This window comes from Amblyomma americanum, chromosome 3 (assembly GCF_052857255.1).
Source record: "Amblyomma americanum isolate KBUSLIRL-KWMA chromosome 3, ASM5285725v1, whole genome shotgun sequence".
Taxonomy (NCBI): Eukaryota; Metazoa; Arthropoda; class Arachnida; order Ixodida; family Ixodidae; genus Amblyomma; species Amblyomma americanum.
In genome coordinates this window covers 188,030,125-188,048,543 of record NC_135499.1, presented here as the reverse complement: position 1 = coordinate 188,048,543, position 18,419 = coordinate 188,030,125, and the positions used below count along the sequence as shown (strand labels likewise).

Genomic DNA, 18,419 nt, shown 5'->3' with positions numbered 1-18,419 from the left:
CTTGAAGAGTGATCAAAGTTCACAGTGCAGATTTCTTTCGTTTTGATATGCGAAGATGCAGCAACAAAGTGCACAGGAGGCGTACAGCTTCACGGAGCCGGCAAGAGGAACAAAATGGCACTGTTTTTCATACTGAGGAGTTCGTGCGTGCGACAAAATACACTGCATCCTCAACTGTTTCTACCATAAAATCGTCAAAAGTTGCATTTTGATGACAAGCAATTGCTTAACACCTTCATTATATGCGAGTCACAGCAGAGCGCCTACAATAACATGTATACCGCCAGCTTAGAGATTGGTTTTCAGCTTAGTTGCTAGGCCTAATTACGATGGCCAGTGCCAATGGAACGCTTGTCTCAGCCGTTGGTCGATTCTTTCTTATATCAATTGCTATCTTTGCCTTTCTGTTTAATGCCTTCATGTTTCATGAAGTGGATGGCAGCGTAGCCTTGCTTGATACACTGTCTGTTTGCAAACAATGGCGGCAACATTTGTATTTTGTTGTTTTGGTCTTTTCTGTCTTATAAAAGCTCCGTTATCACTGAAAATAGCGTCGTTAGAAAGTCATCTAGAAATACAGGTCAACTTGAATCTGTCCTCCATACCACATAACAATTATGGACATTTACTCGCTGCCTACATTGAAAATTGGTTTTTTGGGGACAGGAAATGGCAGAGTATGTCTCACATATTGGCGGACAACCGAACCATGCCTGAACCACACCGTAAAAGAAGGGATAAAGGAGGGAGTGAAAGAAGAAAGGAAGAAAGAGGTGCCATGGTGGGCTCTGGAATAATTTCGACCACCTGGGGATCTTTAACGTGCACTGATATTGCACAGTACACGGGCGCCTTTGCATTTCGACTCCATCGAAACGCAGCCGCCACGGTCGGGTTTGAACCCGTGTACTCCAGATCAGTAGCCAAGCGCCCTAACCACTGAGCCACCGCGGTACGTTACATTCCATGCCATCTAGCGCCAATTCCTGAAAGTTACCATGGCCTGTCTTTGATGATGAATTTAACTCTTATGCTTATGGGCCAAGTCCTGTTGAAATCCATCGTTGCCTACAGTAGTCACAATTTGTTTTGTGAAGGTTATGGAATGCATTCTCGGGCTTGTGTGAGCCCAAGACGTTATTTGGACAGCTGCACTGCAGCAGAGAACAGTAAATGTCTCAACTGCAGCCCATAAAAAATAAAGCAGCTGCTTTTACCGCAAAATTTTTATTGTGGTGTCCATAACTGAAGCGGAAGCATGAAGAACGACATCAGTAGAAAAGTAGCAAAAGTCAAGAATCGACCAATGTTTGTGCACAATGGGTGTATGCTAGCTACAAAAACAACTGCACTGCATGCATTCACATCTATCTCCCTTTCCTTACCTGACCTTAGCACAAAATAATTACATCTGCTGTGAAAATATAAAACAAAACAATGACTGGTAAGATTTCCCGGAATTGTCATTGTCAGATTCGTGCACAAGCAAAATACCATTCGCAATGACACAGCTTTTGGAAAAAAGGGCGTCCAATTATATCAGTCATATGCCTATATTTTAGAAAGAACTCAACCATGTTCGATCTCAAAGTGACCAACACAAAAGTAATGCTCCGCTTTTCATGTAGAAAAGACGGCATGAATCACTACACTGCTGGGCATCAAGTGCAAACCATTTAAGACTAGAACTGATAAAGGAAAAAGAAAGCAGAGAGTCCAAATGAACATGCAAAGATTCCCTGCTCTAAAACAAATGTGCCAATGTCATGCCACATCAATAAAGAACCAGGCAAATGTGTCTTGCAAGGAAAGGTGCTGTACGATACTACAACACAAGACTGTGAAGCATAAAAAGATTAAGTACCACATAATTGTAATGTCACTGTCTAAACCGTCCCACCAGAGATGTGACAGCAAAGGCCTCTAGAAAGATGCAAACTGCATTTTTTAAAAGCCTAGGATTTTCCTCACCAGGCTGCGACTTTACAAGGTATAAATAACTGAAATTCTGCCCACAAATGCCAGCACAACATTTTGACCCTGCACAGTGAAAATGCCGGTTTCTCTATACATTTGACATAAGCTCATTTAGAAGCAACAGACTCACCGTATGATGTTCTCATACTCCTTGTCAGCACCCTTAGAGTCTTTCCAGCGGCGGTACATAACGGAAGCATCTACATTGGCTGGAGAGAAAGTGTTGGGCTCGTTCAACAGTGAGATGACGCTGAGTAAGATGGTCCTGGAACATACACAAGACAACTGTGTTACAGTCAAGAAATTTATGATTTAGCAACTTGCTAACTAGCCTCGTTCTGTTAAGCGCTGCATGTGCCTGTGCAAGAGATTTAATTATCTCTTGCAGTATCATTTTCAGTCCCACCACAACCTCAACTGAATCCTAGCCACAGTGGCCACGAGAGAGAGAGAGAGAACAAGTTTTTGAGGAAAGGAAATGACGCAGTATCTGTCTCACATCTTGGTGAACACCCGAGCTGCTCCATAGTGTGTAGGGAAGAAGGTGGGAGTGAAAGAAGAAAGAGGTGCTGTAGCGGAGGGCTCCAGAATAATTTAGACCAACTAGTGATCCTTTACCTGCACTGACATTGCACAGCATACAGGCACCTTTGCATTTCGCCTCCATCAAAACGCGGCCGCTGCAGTTGGGTTTGAACCCAGGAACTCCGGCTCAGTAGCCGAACAATTCGGTGGCAAAATGTTATGATGCCTGCATGTTCCCAGACAACACCAAACATCCTGAGGACGTCCTCAAATGGTCCAAACGTCCTCGGGGCCTCTAAAACATCCTCAATATGTCCTCATAATGTCCCAGATTGGACTGTCCTCAGAACGTTCGCAGAATGATGTTCTCAGGTCATACCAGCGGCTTCGTGGTCCTCAAAATGACATTTTGAGGACATATGTTTGTGAACACGCATGCATGAAAATTATCAGAAAAATAATGCCTGTATATATATATATGTGTGTGTGTGTGTGTGTGTGTGTGTGTGTGTGTGTGTGTGTGTGAAATTTGATTTCTAAGCATTTACTTCCATTAAGTTTTATTTGTGATGCATTACTGCGACGGCGCTCTGAAGTTTTATCCCATTGACAGTATGCATGCAGTTTTTTTCAACGACAGCGCGCTTAGACCGCAAATTGCTGCACGCGGAAACGAGAGAAACCACCGCCTTTAGGTGTCTACCGCGCATGCACGCTGGTTCTAACTGCAGCCCAGAGAACGCTTGCTGCGTGCCAACGACAGAGAAAACAGTTTGAGGTGCGGTTCCGGTAAGGCTCGTGCAACGCCGTATTCAGCCACCCGCATCGCTGCTGGTTCATGTCCTGAGAAAATCGATGAGTTCTGGTCTACTGTAGTTGTGATTGCCGTTTTTTCATGTGACGACGCTATCGCGCACAATTAAAGCTTCTGCAAATCGTTTTCCTTCATGCAAGGCTACGTGTTGTACGCAATGCCGCTAGCTTTTCCTTTGGCGAAGGAGCACGATTTTAGCCCGATCACGGAAAGCGGGCTTGAATCCGGGGGCCCGTCTGTGTGTTGCTGGGTAGGCAAATTACAGTGTTTTTTATTTCAGTAAAAAATGTTCTTTTTCACAAAGTCAATCGTTCAGCAATATTTATTGCCTCTTAACATCGCATCGCACGATCAACATCATCATTACCGTGTGTTGCCGCTTCTCGTTTAAGCCAAGCCAAGCCTGCATCCGCAACGTCGTGATCGATCACTGTGACGGCAAAGCACGCACGCTACTCGCACGTGCGTGTTATTCCGCGATGGATGCCTCTCAGAAAAGTGAGTGACGCCTTTTAGATTTGCACGATGTCAACGGAAAGTCGTGCGCGAAAGTTTCGCCGCACTAGGGAAAGACGGGTTGACGTTAGCCTGCAGCTCCCCACGTGTGCCGAAGCTGGTGCTGATCCATTGTCAGAACAGTGCAGCCAGCTTCAGCGTGATGTGTGTGTGACCGAACGTTTTGTGCCCGATACTGAGGATGTGCCGACCCCAGACCCCACAAGTCAAGATGCTGAAGCTGGGACCTCATCGGTTTTTGTAGATTTAAGCTCCGATCAGGACCTTTGTCCTCAGGTTGACGGCAGGTTTGATTACGAAGCCGATCATGAACGCGCTGACGAGGACGTAGCGACTTTCCGCCACCAGCTTCAAACTTGGGCAGTGGAGTCTAGCTGGGTCGTCGCATGCTGCTGTCACGTCACTTTTGAATGTGCTCCGCAGCCACAAGTGTTCTTCTCTCCCATCATCGGCGAGAGCGCTGCTACAGACACCGAAAAAATCGAATGAACTTTCCGAAATTTCGGAAGGCCAGTACCGCCACTTCGGTGTAGAAGCAGGAATACGGGAAATCCTGGGACAGTGTCGAGACCTGCCGCCGGAACTGAATCTGACTTTTTATATTGATGGCCTACCATTATCGAAAAGTTCTAGAGGCCAGTTTTGGACAATTCTCGGCCGCATAAGCAACCTCAAGCATGCGGCACCATTTGTGAGGAGTGTTTTCTTCGGTGACAGCAAGCCGAGAGATGCAAATGAGTTCCTATACAGCTTTGTTGAAGAGCTAAATGTTCTTTTATCTACAGGAATTGCTGTTGAAGCTTTCACAATACCTGTAAAGCTAAAAGCCATTGTGTGTGATGCGCCTGCAAAGGCATTTGTTTTGTGAGTCAGAAACCACGCGGGCTATTACAGCTGCACGAAGTGCACCGTTAAGGGTGCGTACATTGAAGGAAGAGTCTGTTTTCCAAACATTAGCAGTGAGCTGAGAACTGACTGCAGTTTTAGGCAGAGGTCGCAGGAGCAGTATCATACTGGAATCAGTATTGTAGAGCAGCTGCCAATAGACATTGTGAGGAATGTCCCGCTAGATTATATTCACCTCGTTTGCCTAGGCGTGGTGCACAAATTTCCGTGGCCCGAAAGCTATAAGGCTTGGCAGCAAAGTCCGCATTGAACTGTCAGTGAAAAATGTCAAGGCCGCACCGTTTGTTCCTTGTGAACTTAACCGAAAGCCTCGTAGCCTCACAGATCTGGATCGCTGGAAGGCCACAGAGTTTCGTTTCTTTTTGCTGTATGGGGGACCCGTGCTCCTGTCATCGCTTCTTCCATCACAGATGTATGAGAATTTTCTAGCTTTGCATGTTGCTATTACCATTCTTTCAATGCCTAATGGCACAAAAAGTGAAGTGCAGTATGCAGGGGAGCTTCTGAACCATTTTGTTAAAGGCTTTACAAAGATATATGGCAAGGAGCATGCTTCGCACAATGTGCATGGACTATGCCATCTGGCATCCGATGTTGAGCACCTGGGGCCATTGGATTCATGGAGTGCGTTCCCATTTGAGAACCACATGTTTGCTCTGAAAAGACTGCTCCGAAAACCAGAGCGACCACTTGAGCAGCTCTCTAACAGACTATCACAGCAAGGAGCTGTACTGAAGGAGGCTCAGCAGATGCCAAACTTCCCACTGCTCACTGGACAACATGAGTCTGGGCCCCTTATTGCTCCATGTCAAGGGCCTTAGTTCAAAAAAGTGAAGCTGCCAGGCAGTGTAGTCCTTGCCCCTGGCAAGAGGACAGCTGCTGCATTCTGCAAGATGGATCTATAATTGTCATCGAGAACTTTGCACATCTGCCAACTGGAGCACCTTGCGTTGTAGGAAGAAAGTTCATTCAGCTCGAGGACCTGTACTCCTCTCCATGCCGATCATCAATGCTTGGCATATACAGAGCATCACAACTGTCTAGTCTGCGTGTCTGGCCACTAGAGAATGTTTCATGCAAAGCTTTGAAACTCTTTTTAAAACGCGATGCCATTATTTTTCCCCTCCTTCATTCAGAAATATCAGCATAACTGACTGTATAAACCATGAGTTTATGCCACAGTGGCAGAAGCTGAAGGCTTTTTCTATGGCGGGTGGCATGTTATCTTTTTCCAACTCCAAATGGATGCTTTCAAGCAGTATCTCTCATCATTGCATTTCAACTTGGCCAGTACTATTTATGTGTGCTACAGAATTATCGGCGGGATTTTATTATATTTTACTGAGAGTTTTCTCAGTTTTCTGGTTCATGTCAGTGGGGCATTTGTACACAAAAGACGAGAAATTCTCTATTTATTTTAGGAAATGTGTGAAACAGAAATGTAATGCTTGCTGAGGGGCTAGTTTGTGCATATTTTCGTAAAAGGACCTAGTGCCAAAACAGACAGCATGCAGTAAGAGAGAAGGAACAAGCGCTTGTCTTGTATTGTTTGCTGCCTGTTTTGGTGCGGAGTCCTTTTATGAAAACATAAATGTAAAGAGGAAGGGAGTGAATAGCTTAACGAAATGATCGACTGACCAGTTCACCTATGGCTGTTTTTTTTCCTTTCCTGCGCCTGCGCATTTGTCATTTTTTCCAAGTATTTATTTCGCTCTCGCACTAAATACACTCAGTTGTTAGTCAGCGCTCGAGTTTGTCTGTCTTTCTTGTCCTGTGTGTTTTCTTTTGCACTGTTTTCCCTCTGAATATCTCACCAGCTTGCCCAACAACATACCTTGATATGACTGGATGTTTGTGTGCCTTTTCTTCCCAAATATACACTTTACTTATGTGCAAGTATTTATTATTTGTATGAATTATTTCCTTTTTGGATGCACAACATGCAAAATAATAACATGATTTGCCTGTGCTCCGGTGTTCTACTATGTTTGTTTTGGTTTTGTAAATGTGTGTCCTCATAAATGCATATTCCATCTCTGATTTTCCATCTCTATTTCTGTAGGCACCACAGAAGACAGTCGCAGCTCAGAAGAGCAGTAAAGGAGCCCGTGAAGCACACCGGGATAACACCAAATGGCAGCAAGCAGCTGAGGAATTTAATGAATAAATTATTTGCACAAATTTTTTGCGTTTTTTTATGCAGCTTGACCAGTTATAACCTCCTCAGAATGTACTCAAAACATCAGAAATTGTCCTTTTGAGGCTATTCTGAGGATGTCCTGAGGCCGGACATGAGGACCTTTCTAGTACATTTTGAGGACCATTTGAGGATGTCCTGAGGATAAAGAATGTCCTCAAAAAAACATCCTCAGTAAGTCCTCAGGATATGTCAGTGTTGTCTGGGTTGTGTGATGTCTGTTCACAACCCCAGGTTGTCTCCTGAACCAAAGCATCACCTTACCACGGTGTCCCACTGAGTGCATGAGCAGCTTTAGGACAATCACATACCCCAAATTCTGGCTCTAGATCAGCACCGTGCAGAAGTAACACTGTGAAAAATTTCCAAAAGCCCTGTTCCCAAACTATTATGTGGACTATTACCTCAAACAGACATAAAACTTTTGAGTAAATGCTTTGTTCACTAGAAGTAGCAAACCACCATCTGTCAAACATTGTTTTAAATGATCAAGCCAACAAAAGTGCAACGTATTCTACCTTGCCAGATTCTAAAGCACATCATTTTTTTCTCTTTTATATGAGGAGGAAAACACCTCATATGTGTTACAATAAGGCACGAAATGAAATGCATTACCTACATGCCCATGCTGCTACCAAAACAAAGCTAGTGATGAAAGAAAGAATGCCATATACACAAGGAAAAGCCCAATAAAATACTGTGGGCACCATGAGAGTCGAACTAGCAAGAAGGATAATGAAATGTTGATTTTTGTTTCCCAATACACTGGGACTCCTTTTCACTTCTTGATTTGGGGCAAATTGCGGTCTGCATGAGGCACCAGGGAAATATTAGAACACCTACAGGAAACTTTGCCTTCTTTTTCTTTCGAGTAGTGCGCCATGAGGCATAAGTTGAGAAAGGGGAAAGAATAACTTTGCCTTCTTTCCTACACATTCCTATTCGTGAACCATCACAAGCCTAAACTGAAGCTATGCTGTACCTGTGCACTCAGAATGGCATATGGGCTAAAGAGGGCTCCATAGGGTTCTACGAAATCTCCCAGCTGGACTACAGAAGAAATATCATTCACGATAAAGTAGCCTGTTTCGGCGGTGTGCGTGCGTGCATGTGTGTGTGTGTGAGAGAGAGAGAGAACGTGTGTGCCATAATGTGAACGACTCAACTTTCAAACCATTGGAGAGATGTGAAAAGTTTCAAATAAAATTTGCACCACATGAAAAGAAGTTTTCAACATGCTTGCTACGGGCCCTAATGTTCCCTGTTTCTCCTGGGTTTTACGTGCTTCCTTCAGAGAATAGCTCATATTAAGTGGGGCCCATTACACAGCTGACATTGCGTATAGCGCATGTAACAAAATGACATTTAAGGAAATGGTCCACAGCCTAAATGCATCAGCAGGGCCGAGTGCATGGCATGATTTAGCCTCCTAAGCTAAGAGGTTTCTTTGGAAAAAGAAGAGAAAGAAGAAGCTGTGGCTGCACTGATGCATGCAACATTTCAGTGCCTTGTTCCATGGGTAAAGACAGTGTTCTCGAAATTTCTGAGATGGGAGTGCAATTTTTAAAAAGAACCGTTATGCGACACCTGCCACACGGCAAATTTAATGTCATTCTAACCGAATGTCATTCGATGCATCGAATATCATTTGGTCTCCTTCGGTGCTACACGGTAAAAAATAATTTCATTCTAAAATGATGGCAGTGACGATCAGTAAAAAAAAAAATAGTACAATTGAAAGACATCAGCGCGCATAAAATATGTTTAAAATTGTTATGTGGTGTTTCTAAAGCGGGTGAGAACATTTCTGTACAATATTTCCGGCAATTCTCCAGCACTGTAGCCATAAAAAGCCAAGCCAAGTACAAAGTCAACCACAAATCCGATAAATGCAAACAAACAAAATGGCTGACGGGGCGGCGCGCGGAGCGTGGAAACGACTTCGAAAAGGTGAAGTGCTAAGTTACATCTTTAAGTACCTGCGATTTAAACGAACATAAAACGCCAACCAGCAGGAAACACGCAACCCAAAATGACCGACGGTAGCAGCAAATGCCCTGCTTCACGGTCGGCCGCTGCTGCTGGGACCGAGAGTAACAACTATCCACGACAGCTTCTAGTGTCAAGAGGTTCGCACCAAAATTAATATTTCTTTAGCAGAACTAAATAAATACAATTTCTAACTTTGGCAATTCTACAGCACTGTAGCCATAAAAAGCCAAGCCAAGTACAAAGTCAACCACAAATCCGATAAATGCAAACAAACAAAATGGCTGACGGGGCGGCGCGCGGAGCGTGGAAACGACTTCGAAAAGGTGAAGTGCTCAGTTACATCTTTAAGTACCTGCGATCTAAACGAACATAAAACGCCAAACAGCAAGAAACACGCAACCCAAAATGACCGACGGTAGCAGCAAATGCCCTGCTTCACGGTCGGCCGCTGCTGCTGGGACCGAGAGTAACAACTATCCACGACAGCTTCTAGTGTCAAGAGGTTCGCACCAAAATTAATATTTCTTTAGCAGAACTAAATAAATACAATTTCTAACTTTGGCAGTGCGCATGCTATTTTTTGCGTCGCTTGTTTCTGTAGCGTATCTGGTGTCCAGAGTACACATTCGGTTCGAGATCGAATGCGAATGAGTTCCCCAAACTCATTCGAAGGCGACTGTCATTCGATGGGAATGACATTAAATGCTCCCGTGTAGTAGCAGATTAGTGGCATTAGTTGCGAATGTCATTCGATGGGAATAACATTAAATTTGCTGTGTGGCAGGGGTAACTCGCGCTATTCTTGAAAATGGCACACCAACTCGCCCAAGCATCAGCCCTAATGGGAGTACACCTACAATGCAAGAGGGTTTATTGGTTTATTTCCGCATTTCGAACCTACTAGTTCCACTTTATTTTTTAAGCTTATCACACGGGTAGGTTTTGACCGTAGGCCCTGCACACGCAATATAAATGAGCAAGTCCACTGACTTATCTTTCAGACCATTTCTCAGGTGTGTCTTGGCAAGTTTCACAGCTGAGAAGTCTCTCTCATAGTCTACAGTGTGCAGCGGGAGCACAATTAATTATGAGCCGGAAACAGTGCTTTCATGTCGTTTTCCACAAAAAACACAATGTCTGCTGCTATCAATTTTTGCAAGCGCTCAGATTCAAGCACAAAATTGCCAAAAGCAATCCACTCTTCCAGCATGTCGGGGGCACAGCTTTTCCAGTGCATCAGCAAAACGGAACATTCTGAAAGCATAAATTCGCCACACATGTAGGCGTTGGATACTGAAATCTCGTTAATTTGACCCCTGTTGTGCAATAATGTGTTGTTGTGTTTGGTTTAATGGCACATAGGCAGCTAAAGCCATCATGCGCCAAGCACAAGGTATAGGAAAGTTTACTGCAAAATTTTAGACATGTGAAAAATTATTGGTGGTGTATGCGACATAAAACGCTAGTTTTACTATCTAATGACACCAAAGGAAAGACATTTCAAGAATGGACACTAGTACAAGCTTTAAGAGAAGCCTGGTAACCTATGCAACCATCCTTGCCTGCTCAAGGATATCTAGGCTCCCAACCAATATAATAACGATCTCAGCCTTGTTCTCAGGAATGAGAAATTGGCTGAGGTGTATCAGTGTATCTACAGAAGCTCAGAGTTAGAGTTTTTGAAGAATTCCGGCTTCCTCTAAAAACTAAAAATATATGGCGTACCAACCCATGATCTTCCCCTAAAATCAATGATGGATGAAAACGAATGTATTCTTTGTAAAATGGAGTAAAATATCTCTTCCTCAGTGAAAGTTTTCTGCATGAGATTAATATATGGTTAACTGTAAACTCATCTCCGCACTTCTCACGATCAGGTGTCTTATTTTGTAAGTAGGAAATTGTGTGTGAGGTGTGTGCGTCCAATACGGAGACGGCATAAAATAACTTCGATGAAATGTTCTTAATGTAAGCATGACTTCCATTCTTCTATGATGGGTTTTACTAAGTGTAGCTTATTATTTCTTTTACTGTTCCATTGAGACTGCCATTTATCTCCAATTTTACACTACCAGCTTCATGCCATCTTTGTATGGAATGTTCACTTCATTTCTTTGTTCCGAGCTTTCGCAGCACATGCATCCACCTTCTCATTGCCTGTGATTCCAATATGGCTTGGTACCCAGCAAGATTTTATGTCTTGTCCCTGTGTTGTGGCTCTTCTTACGTTATGAATGATGTCACCAATTAGTGGTGTAACTATTTTTATGGTGAAGTAAGGTGAGTACGCTCAGAGAATCAGTGTAAATGATACTATTCTCAATGTTCTCATTTATAATTTTTTCTACAGACACAAAGACTGCGTAACACTCAGCCATGAAAATGGATGCGCACACAGGCAGCCGTACTATCTTTTCCCAGTTATTTCGAACCACAGCACTTCCAACGTAGTGTGCAGATTTTGATCCATCAGTATAAAATGCTGTGTTTTCTCCGTATTTTTCGTTTAGGGTTAAATATTCTTGTAATATATTCTCATGTGGAGTTTGTTTTTTTCTGAAAATGAGTTAGCAACTATTGGGTAGCATACGTGTTTTGGCATGGAACGAATTTTAAGAATGTATGAGCAAGTGAGCATAGTTCTGTCTTTGAGTGATGGTTTGTTAGTTTCAACATAGACTATTTATGGGCGACGTCCTGCAAGCACCAGTTGAAGGACGTAAACCTAAAGTTGTGCACTGGGTCAAGTCGTTTTAAGTATGATGGCCCTGCTGACCCATACACTATGCAACCATAGTCTAAAATGGAACGTATTACAGAGCGATAAATCTGCAGAAGGCATACCCAATCAGAATCCCAGTGTTTGCGTGAAAGGACTTTCAGTATGTTCAAAGACTGCGATGATTTCATTTCCAGCGCATTTATGCGGGGCAGGAAAGTAAGTTTTTGGTCGAAAGTTATGTCTAGGAATTTGTTTGGTTTATATGTGTTTAACGTCCCAAAGCGACTCAGGCTATGAGGGACGCCGTAGTGAAGGGCTCCGGGAATTTCGACCACCTGGGGTTCTTTAACGTGCACTGAAATCGCACAGTACACGGGTCTCTAGAATGTCGCCTCCATCGAAATTCGACCGCCGCGACCGGGATCGAACCCGCGTCTTTCGGGCCAGCAGCCGAGCGCCATAACCACCCGGCCACCGCTGCAGCCCTAGGAATTTGTGTTCATTCTTAAAAGGTAATTGGGTTTCGTTTATGTGTAGAGTGAGATCTGTCTGTAAGCCTCGTTTGAGTGAAAAAAGTAAGGCCACTGTTTTCTGTAGATGAGAACTGGAAACCATTCTTGTCTGCCCATGTTGTCAGTTTTATTTATTGCAAGCTGTATTTGTCTTTTGCATGTAGATATGTTGGAGTATGTGTATGCTATCTGAAGATCGTCAACACAGACAGAATACATAACAAACTAGGGGATTACTTTTCTAATAGAATTCATTTTTACTATGAAGAGTGTTGTACTTAAGATACATCCTTGAGGCACTTTATTCTCCTGAATAAAGTTCTTTGAAAGGGTTAAGCCTAGGCACACACGGAATGAACGGATGGATAAGAAGTTTTTTAAGCAATTCAACCTTCTACCTCGGGTGCCAAGCTCGGCAAGATCTTGAAGAATCCCGAACCTCCAGGTTGTATCATATGCCTTTTCAAAGTCAAAAAAAGACTGCAAGACTGTTGTTCGTGTATAAAAGCATCTCTGACAGTATTTTCTAGATGAACTAAGTGATCTGTAGTGGAGCATCCCTTTTTAGAACCACACTGACTGATATCACGAAGTTCACAAGATTGAAGGACAAAAGTTATTCTGATATTCAGGACACTTTCAAAAGATTTGGAGAGGCAGCTGGTAAGAGCTAGGGTCTTATAACTGCTGGGGGAGTTTGGTTCTTTCCCGGGTTTAAGAAGTGGTACAGTATGAGCTTTTTTCCAGGCTGTGGATAGTTTCCCCGGTACCTAAATTTTTTTAAAGAATCTTAAAAGTGCCCATACGACAGACTGGGAAAGATGGGCCAGCATTTCATAGTGTATTTGGTCGGGTCATGGAACTGTTTTTTTGCCTGCAGATAGTACTCTACCTATTTCCCGGAGGGTAATTAATGTATTTTATGTCATTAGCACCTCCACTTGTTGGGAGTCTGTTTTTCGGCCATGTTTTTGCATTTTATAAATGACTGGGTGTAATGTAACGAGCTAGAAACTGCAGCGAAATGCTCACCTAGTACTATGTCTACCTGTTCCCTTATATTTGTTTGTGTACCAGGTGTTGTCAAAAGCAGCATTGTGTACGGTGAAAAGCTGCCATATAATTTCTTACCTGTTCCCACATTTTTTTTTATGTGATTTGACTCTTTATGGATGACAAGTAGCTCTGCCATGATGCTTTCTCGGCACTACGACGGAAGTATTGAGCTTTAGCTCTTGCCTTTTTAAAATTTACTAGGCTCTCGTGTGTGGGGGGTACTGGCAAAAAATACCTCAAGCTCTATTTTGTCGTTTTTTTTTGCATCCTTGCAATCTTGTGTCCACCAAACTTTTTGATTTTGTTGTACCATTCCCAAAAACATTGGAATAGCCAAGTGCGCAGCAGCTAAGATACAATCAGTGAACTTTTCATTTATTTTATCGATGTCAATATTATCTAAAACTATTTTTTCTAAACTGGCTTCTGATCTGAAATGTTGCCAGTTAGCTAAAGTAAGCTTCCAGCGTTGCGGTTTTGTCGATCGCTGCCATTTGGGCTGTCTATGACATCCCATTTAAAATCATTAAAAACAGACGGCGAACTAAAAGACAAATCTAAACAGCTCATTTTCCCTGAGGCTGAAGAGCAGTAAGTGGTTTTACCGATGTTCCGCAGGCAAATATTATTGCTCAGACTAAAATCCTCCATAATTTGTCCTCGGGCGTCCATTTTTTCACTCCCCCAGAACGAGGAATGTGCGTTAAAATCGCCAACTACCACATAGGGCTCTGGCAGCTGCTCTAAAAGATCTAATTCATGTATTGTTACTATGAAATGGGGGTCAATATACATGCAACACAATGTTAGTATTTTGTGTGTGAGCAGAGTAGCTGCAACAGCTTCAAATTTAGTCTTCAGTTTAAGCTCACGAGCCGGGACCATTTTTTACTATGATAGCAACGCCACCTGAGAGCCGGCTTGTGTTCTCTCAGTCGCGACGAAATACTTTGTTTCTTGAGTACATTTGTGTTTTTGGGACCTAAGTTTGTTTCTTCAATACATAAGGCCACGGGTGAGAATGTGGCTTAGATGTCTTTTATATCGCTTTAGTTATTAAATAATCCCCCACAATTCCTGTGTATTAGGAATGCCATTATGATTTTTGGGGGATGTATTTTGAAAAATTAGGTCCCTATTTCTTTGGGGCCAGTTATTAGGATTTTTCCTTTTTTTCCGTCAAGAGAGCTCCGCCGCCGCTGCAGTGGAATTGAGCTCAGTGCTACGTCCATTGCCTCGCTAGAGGTTCTGGCACGCTACGGAGAGCCCACGGGTGTACTGTTTGTAGGCCTCTCCCGACTGGGAGAAGCCTTGTGGGCGGCAGACCCAGAGGACGGCGGGCCCTTTTTCAAGAGTGGCAGGGCACCCTTCGCTGCGTCTGCCAGGGGCACGGATGGCCCTGCCTCAGGCTCACTGTGTGTGGGCCTGGGCAGATGCCGAAGCCTGGTGTGGTGCCCCACCCCGTCGCACCACATCGGGAAAAATTGTTTTTGCCGTGAACAAGAAAGTTCCCTGAGTTTGTGCAAATCTTTTCCGTGCTTCCTGGAATGTTACGTTTTCTTTAATTTTGATAGTAACAATTTCCTTTCCTTTCTTCCCGGAGGGGCAAGACCTAGAATACGTGGGGTAGTCCCCTTCACAGTTAACGCACTTTGGCACTGCGTTGCAGACATCGGATTCGTGTTCATTAGATGCATATTTGGCACAGATTTTTGCGGCCACGACAACTCTGCGACCCATGGCCGAACCTTTGCCACTTGAAACACCGGCGAGGATAGGGGATGTATGGTCGGATTGCTATTTTCATGTAACCTACTTCTATGGTATCAGGGAGTTGGCTGGAGGCAAAAGTAAGAAGTAAGTGCTTTGCTAGAATTTCCTTGTGATCTTTTCTGATTTTTATGCACTGTACATCAGTGACATTCCGGTCCTTGAGACCGTCTAGCTAATTTCTGCTTCTGTCAGAGTGAGAAAGTCTTGTTCTGAAATCACGCCTTTGACAGTGTTGAGGGATCTATGTGCACTAATGGAAACAGGTATTTCTCCTAAGGTTACTATGTTTGAGAGCTTGGAATGCTGTGCTTTGTCTATGATCTGGAGGAGTCTATCGACACTGGCCAGCTTCGTCACCTTGTAGCCAAGGCCTAATGATTCTGAGAGATTTAGAAACTGGGAAAGGGGAGATGATTCTGGCTTGTTTTTCAGGTACCTGAGTGTGTGCGACGCGGTATCTGGGGAAGATTTTTTTTTTTTCTTGCAAGAACTACGTAGTGACATCGGTCCGCCCTCGTTTATGAGGGCAATGATTTGTATAAGATAAGGAATCCATAAAAAAAAAAAACATGTTTTTCAGCTGCGGTGGCAGCCACCCACCACAGAGCCCAACAGGGGGACGGGACAGGAAGTTGCAAGCGAATACTGCCCACGTCAGCTGTACACCGCAACTATAACCGAATATGACGAAGCTCAGGGTAGTTCGCCACACAAGGTTAACCCTAGCTGCCAGGAAAAAAGGAAAAACCAAGAAGGGAGGAGGAGACAGGAGAGTTGTAAGAAAGAGATAGGAAAGTGAAAGATGGAGGGGAGGATAGGAAAAGGCGAATGCTGATTTCCCCTGGTCAGGTCAGGCCGGAGGTGCTGTCTACAGGAAGCTGGGGCCAAAGTGGTGTGCTACCTCCGCCGAGGGGCTTAAAGGTCTAAACGCTCGGCATCTGTTCAACCACTAGGATCGATCCCCTTTTCCCTGGACACGGCAATGCCACGCACGGCTAGGCGCGGGTGCTCGGGTCCGTGGTGATGCACTGTTCACCATCATCCCCCTGCGGGGATGTTCCTGCGAATGCTCAGGAACCCGTGGTGTCGCCACTCACCAACGTCTGCACGGCTGCAGACGCCCCCCTGCGGGGTAGTTGGGAAATAAGGATTATTCGGGCTATCAACACTGTCCCGGCCAACACCCATGTAAATCTATGGCATTGGACGCTCGTCAACTCGGATGCACTCCCGACTGGAGGCCTCGTCGCTGTATAGTTGATATACCGAGCGATCATGCTAATATCCTGTATCACGTTAGATGTCACGTCAGAAAGATATCTGCTCTCCTCCTTAGGCAACAGCACGCATGACGACGTTCAGAGGGTCCCGGTGCCAAAAAATTTTGCGGCCGCTTAATTTTAGTTGTCCTCTTCAGAGCTTCACTTTAGACCACGGCGATGGCGACCCGGCCGCGAATTGGCCAGCCAGTCGAGTGGAGTCTTGCACAGTTTGAGACACTGATTGGTGCGTCACCGGTATTTGCATTTTCTCACCAGAAAGCGTCTAGCCATTCTGGCAGGCATGTTTCCCTCAGTTCCGCCAGAGTGATTCTTGTCGTCTTTTATTCAGCCGAAACTGCGTAAATTGTGCGCTCGTCGTGCACTATTCATGGTTAGTGCGATGGCGCCTCTTCATGCATGGCAACCCCGCTTGTGAGGATAGTTAGTTAGTTAGTTATATTGATTTTAATGGCGCAAAAGCAACTTAGGCTATGATGCGCCAAACACACGGTTAGAGCTTTTGTTAAAGGTTACGCTTTTTATATCTAAAGTTTGTATAAAACATTAGCTTCTCTGAGAAATTTAAAAATGCTAGAAAAATCAACCAGTGCTTGATCTCCTAAAAGTAACATGGGGTGTAGTGGGATGTATTCATTGTACAATGTTGTAAAATATTTTTTCCTCAGTTGTTCCAGTTTTTTGCATACAATTAAAATGTGGTTTACCGTGAGTTCATCGCCACACATTTCGCAGAGAGGTTTGCCTTTTTTTGTCAGTAAAAAGTTGTGTGTAAGGTGTGTGTGCCCAATGCGTAGCCGACATAAAATAACTTCAGTAAAACGTTCTTGATGTCTACATGATTTCCATTCTCCTAAAACGGGTTTTATAGTATGTAGTTTGTTGTTTGTTTGTTCGTCCCATGCAATCTGCCACTTATTCCTGAGTTTACTGTGCAGTAATTTAGAAAAATCCCTCTGTGGTATGTTAACTTGTTTTATATGGCCAATTCTAGCTTGTGCTGCGCAAGCATCTGCTCTCTCATTACCTAAAATTCCAACATGGCTAGGGACCCAGCAGAATATAATGTTATGTTTTTGCTTTGTAATTTTAACTATGTTATGTATGATTTTTCCTATTATGGGTTCAGCAGCGTTTGTAGAATGCAGCGCTTTTAGCATACTGAGTGAATCGGTGTAAATGATGCTATTTTTTATGTTTTGTCTTACTATTTGTTCTACAGCTACAAAGATGGCATAACACTCCGCAGTAAATACCGATGCATACTGTGGCAATCGTATCATTTTTTCATTTGTTCCTTGAATTACTGCACTTCCGACATGACTTTCTGTTTTTGAGCCATCAGTGTAAAATTCGGTGTAAGTGTCATATTTTTCTTGTAGTGCAAAGAACTCTTGCAGTATGTGCTCGTGTGGTATTTTCTCTTTGTTTAAGTGTGTCAATGTGAAGTCACACACTGAAGGAAGGCTGTACCATGGTGGTAGATATTCATGTCTTTGTGCAATATTAGGTAGGGCGTCCAGCACTGCTAAGTCTTCACATTTATCTTCAAAGCGCATTATTAGTGGCCTGATAAAATGTGGTTTATTATTGAATAATCTCCTAGATGGGCACTTGGTAACAATGGGATAGCAGAGATGTTTAGGGAGAGAACGGGTTTTTAGGATGTACGTGCATGTTAGTGTGACTCTTCTATCCTCTAGTGTGGGCTCATTAGCTTCAACGTAAAGACTCTTTACCGGGGATGTTCTATAAGCTCCAGTTGATAGGCGCAAACCAAGATTATGAACAGGGTCCAGTCGTTTCAAGTAGGATGTTCTTGCCGAACCATATACCACACACCCGTAGTCCAGCTTGGAGCGCACCAAAGAGCGATATATTTGCAATAGGCATGCTCTATCGGACCCCCACCGTTTTCGCGAGAGTACCTTTAATACATTGAGGGCTTGGGATGCTTTCTTTTTCAGGTTGTTAATGTGTGACAGAAATGTAAGTTTCTTGTCAAAAGTGACGCCTAAAAATTTATGTTCCTGTTTGACTGGCAGTGTGGTTTGATTCAAGCACAGATTGGGATCGACCTGTAGGCCTCGTCGTAATGAGAATAAAACAGCTACTGTTTTTTTAGGGGAGAACTTGAATCCATTTTTCT

At 43.7% G+C, this 18,419-nt stretch overlaps 1 protein-coding gene, 1 long non-coding RNA gene and 1 pseudogene across 3 annotated transcripts in view; 2 read left to right on the top strand and 1 right to left on the bottom strand.

Annotated features, from left to right (window-relative positions):
- Window positions 1–18,419, bottom strand: part of LOC144125658 (ubiquitin-conjugating enzyme E2 R2) — a 44,819-nt gene that overhangs the window by 19,690 nt on the left and 6,710 nt on the right. For both annotated transcript variants that reach the window (XM_077659249.1, XM_077659248.1), the window contains exon 4: window positions 2,108–2,242. In XM_077659249.1, the coding sequence (XP_077515375.1) occupies window positions 2,108–2,242 (135 nt within the window). The remainder of the gene's footprint in view (window positions 1–2,107; window positions 2,243–18,419) is intronic.
- Window positions 3,384–6,922, top strand: LOC144125661 (uncharacterized). The gene is made up of 2 exons (XR_013313403.1): window positions 3,384–3,814; window positions 6,801–6,922. It is a non-coding gene; the product is annotated as an uncharacterized LOC144125661 (long non-coding RNA).
- Window positions 3,826–6,922, top strand: LOC144125656 (uncharacterized; annotated as a pseudogene).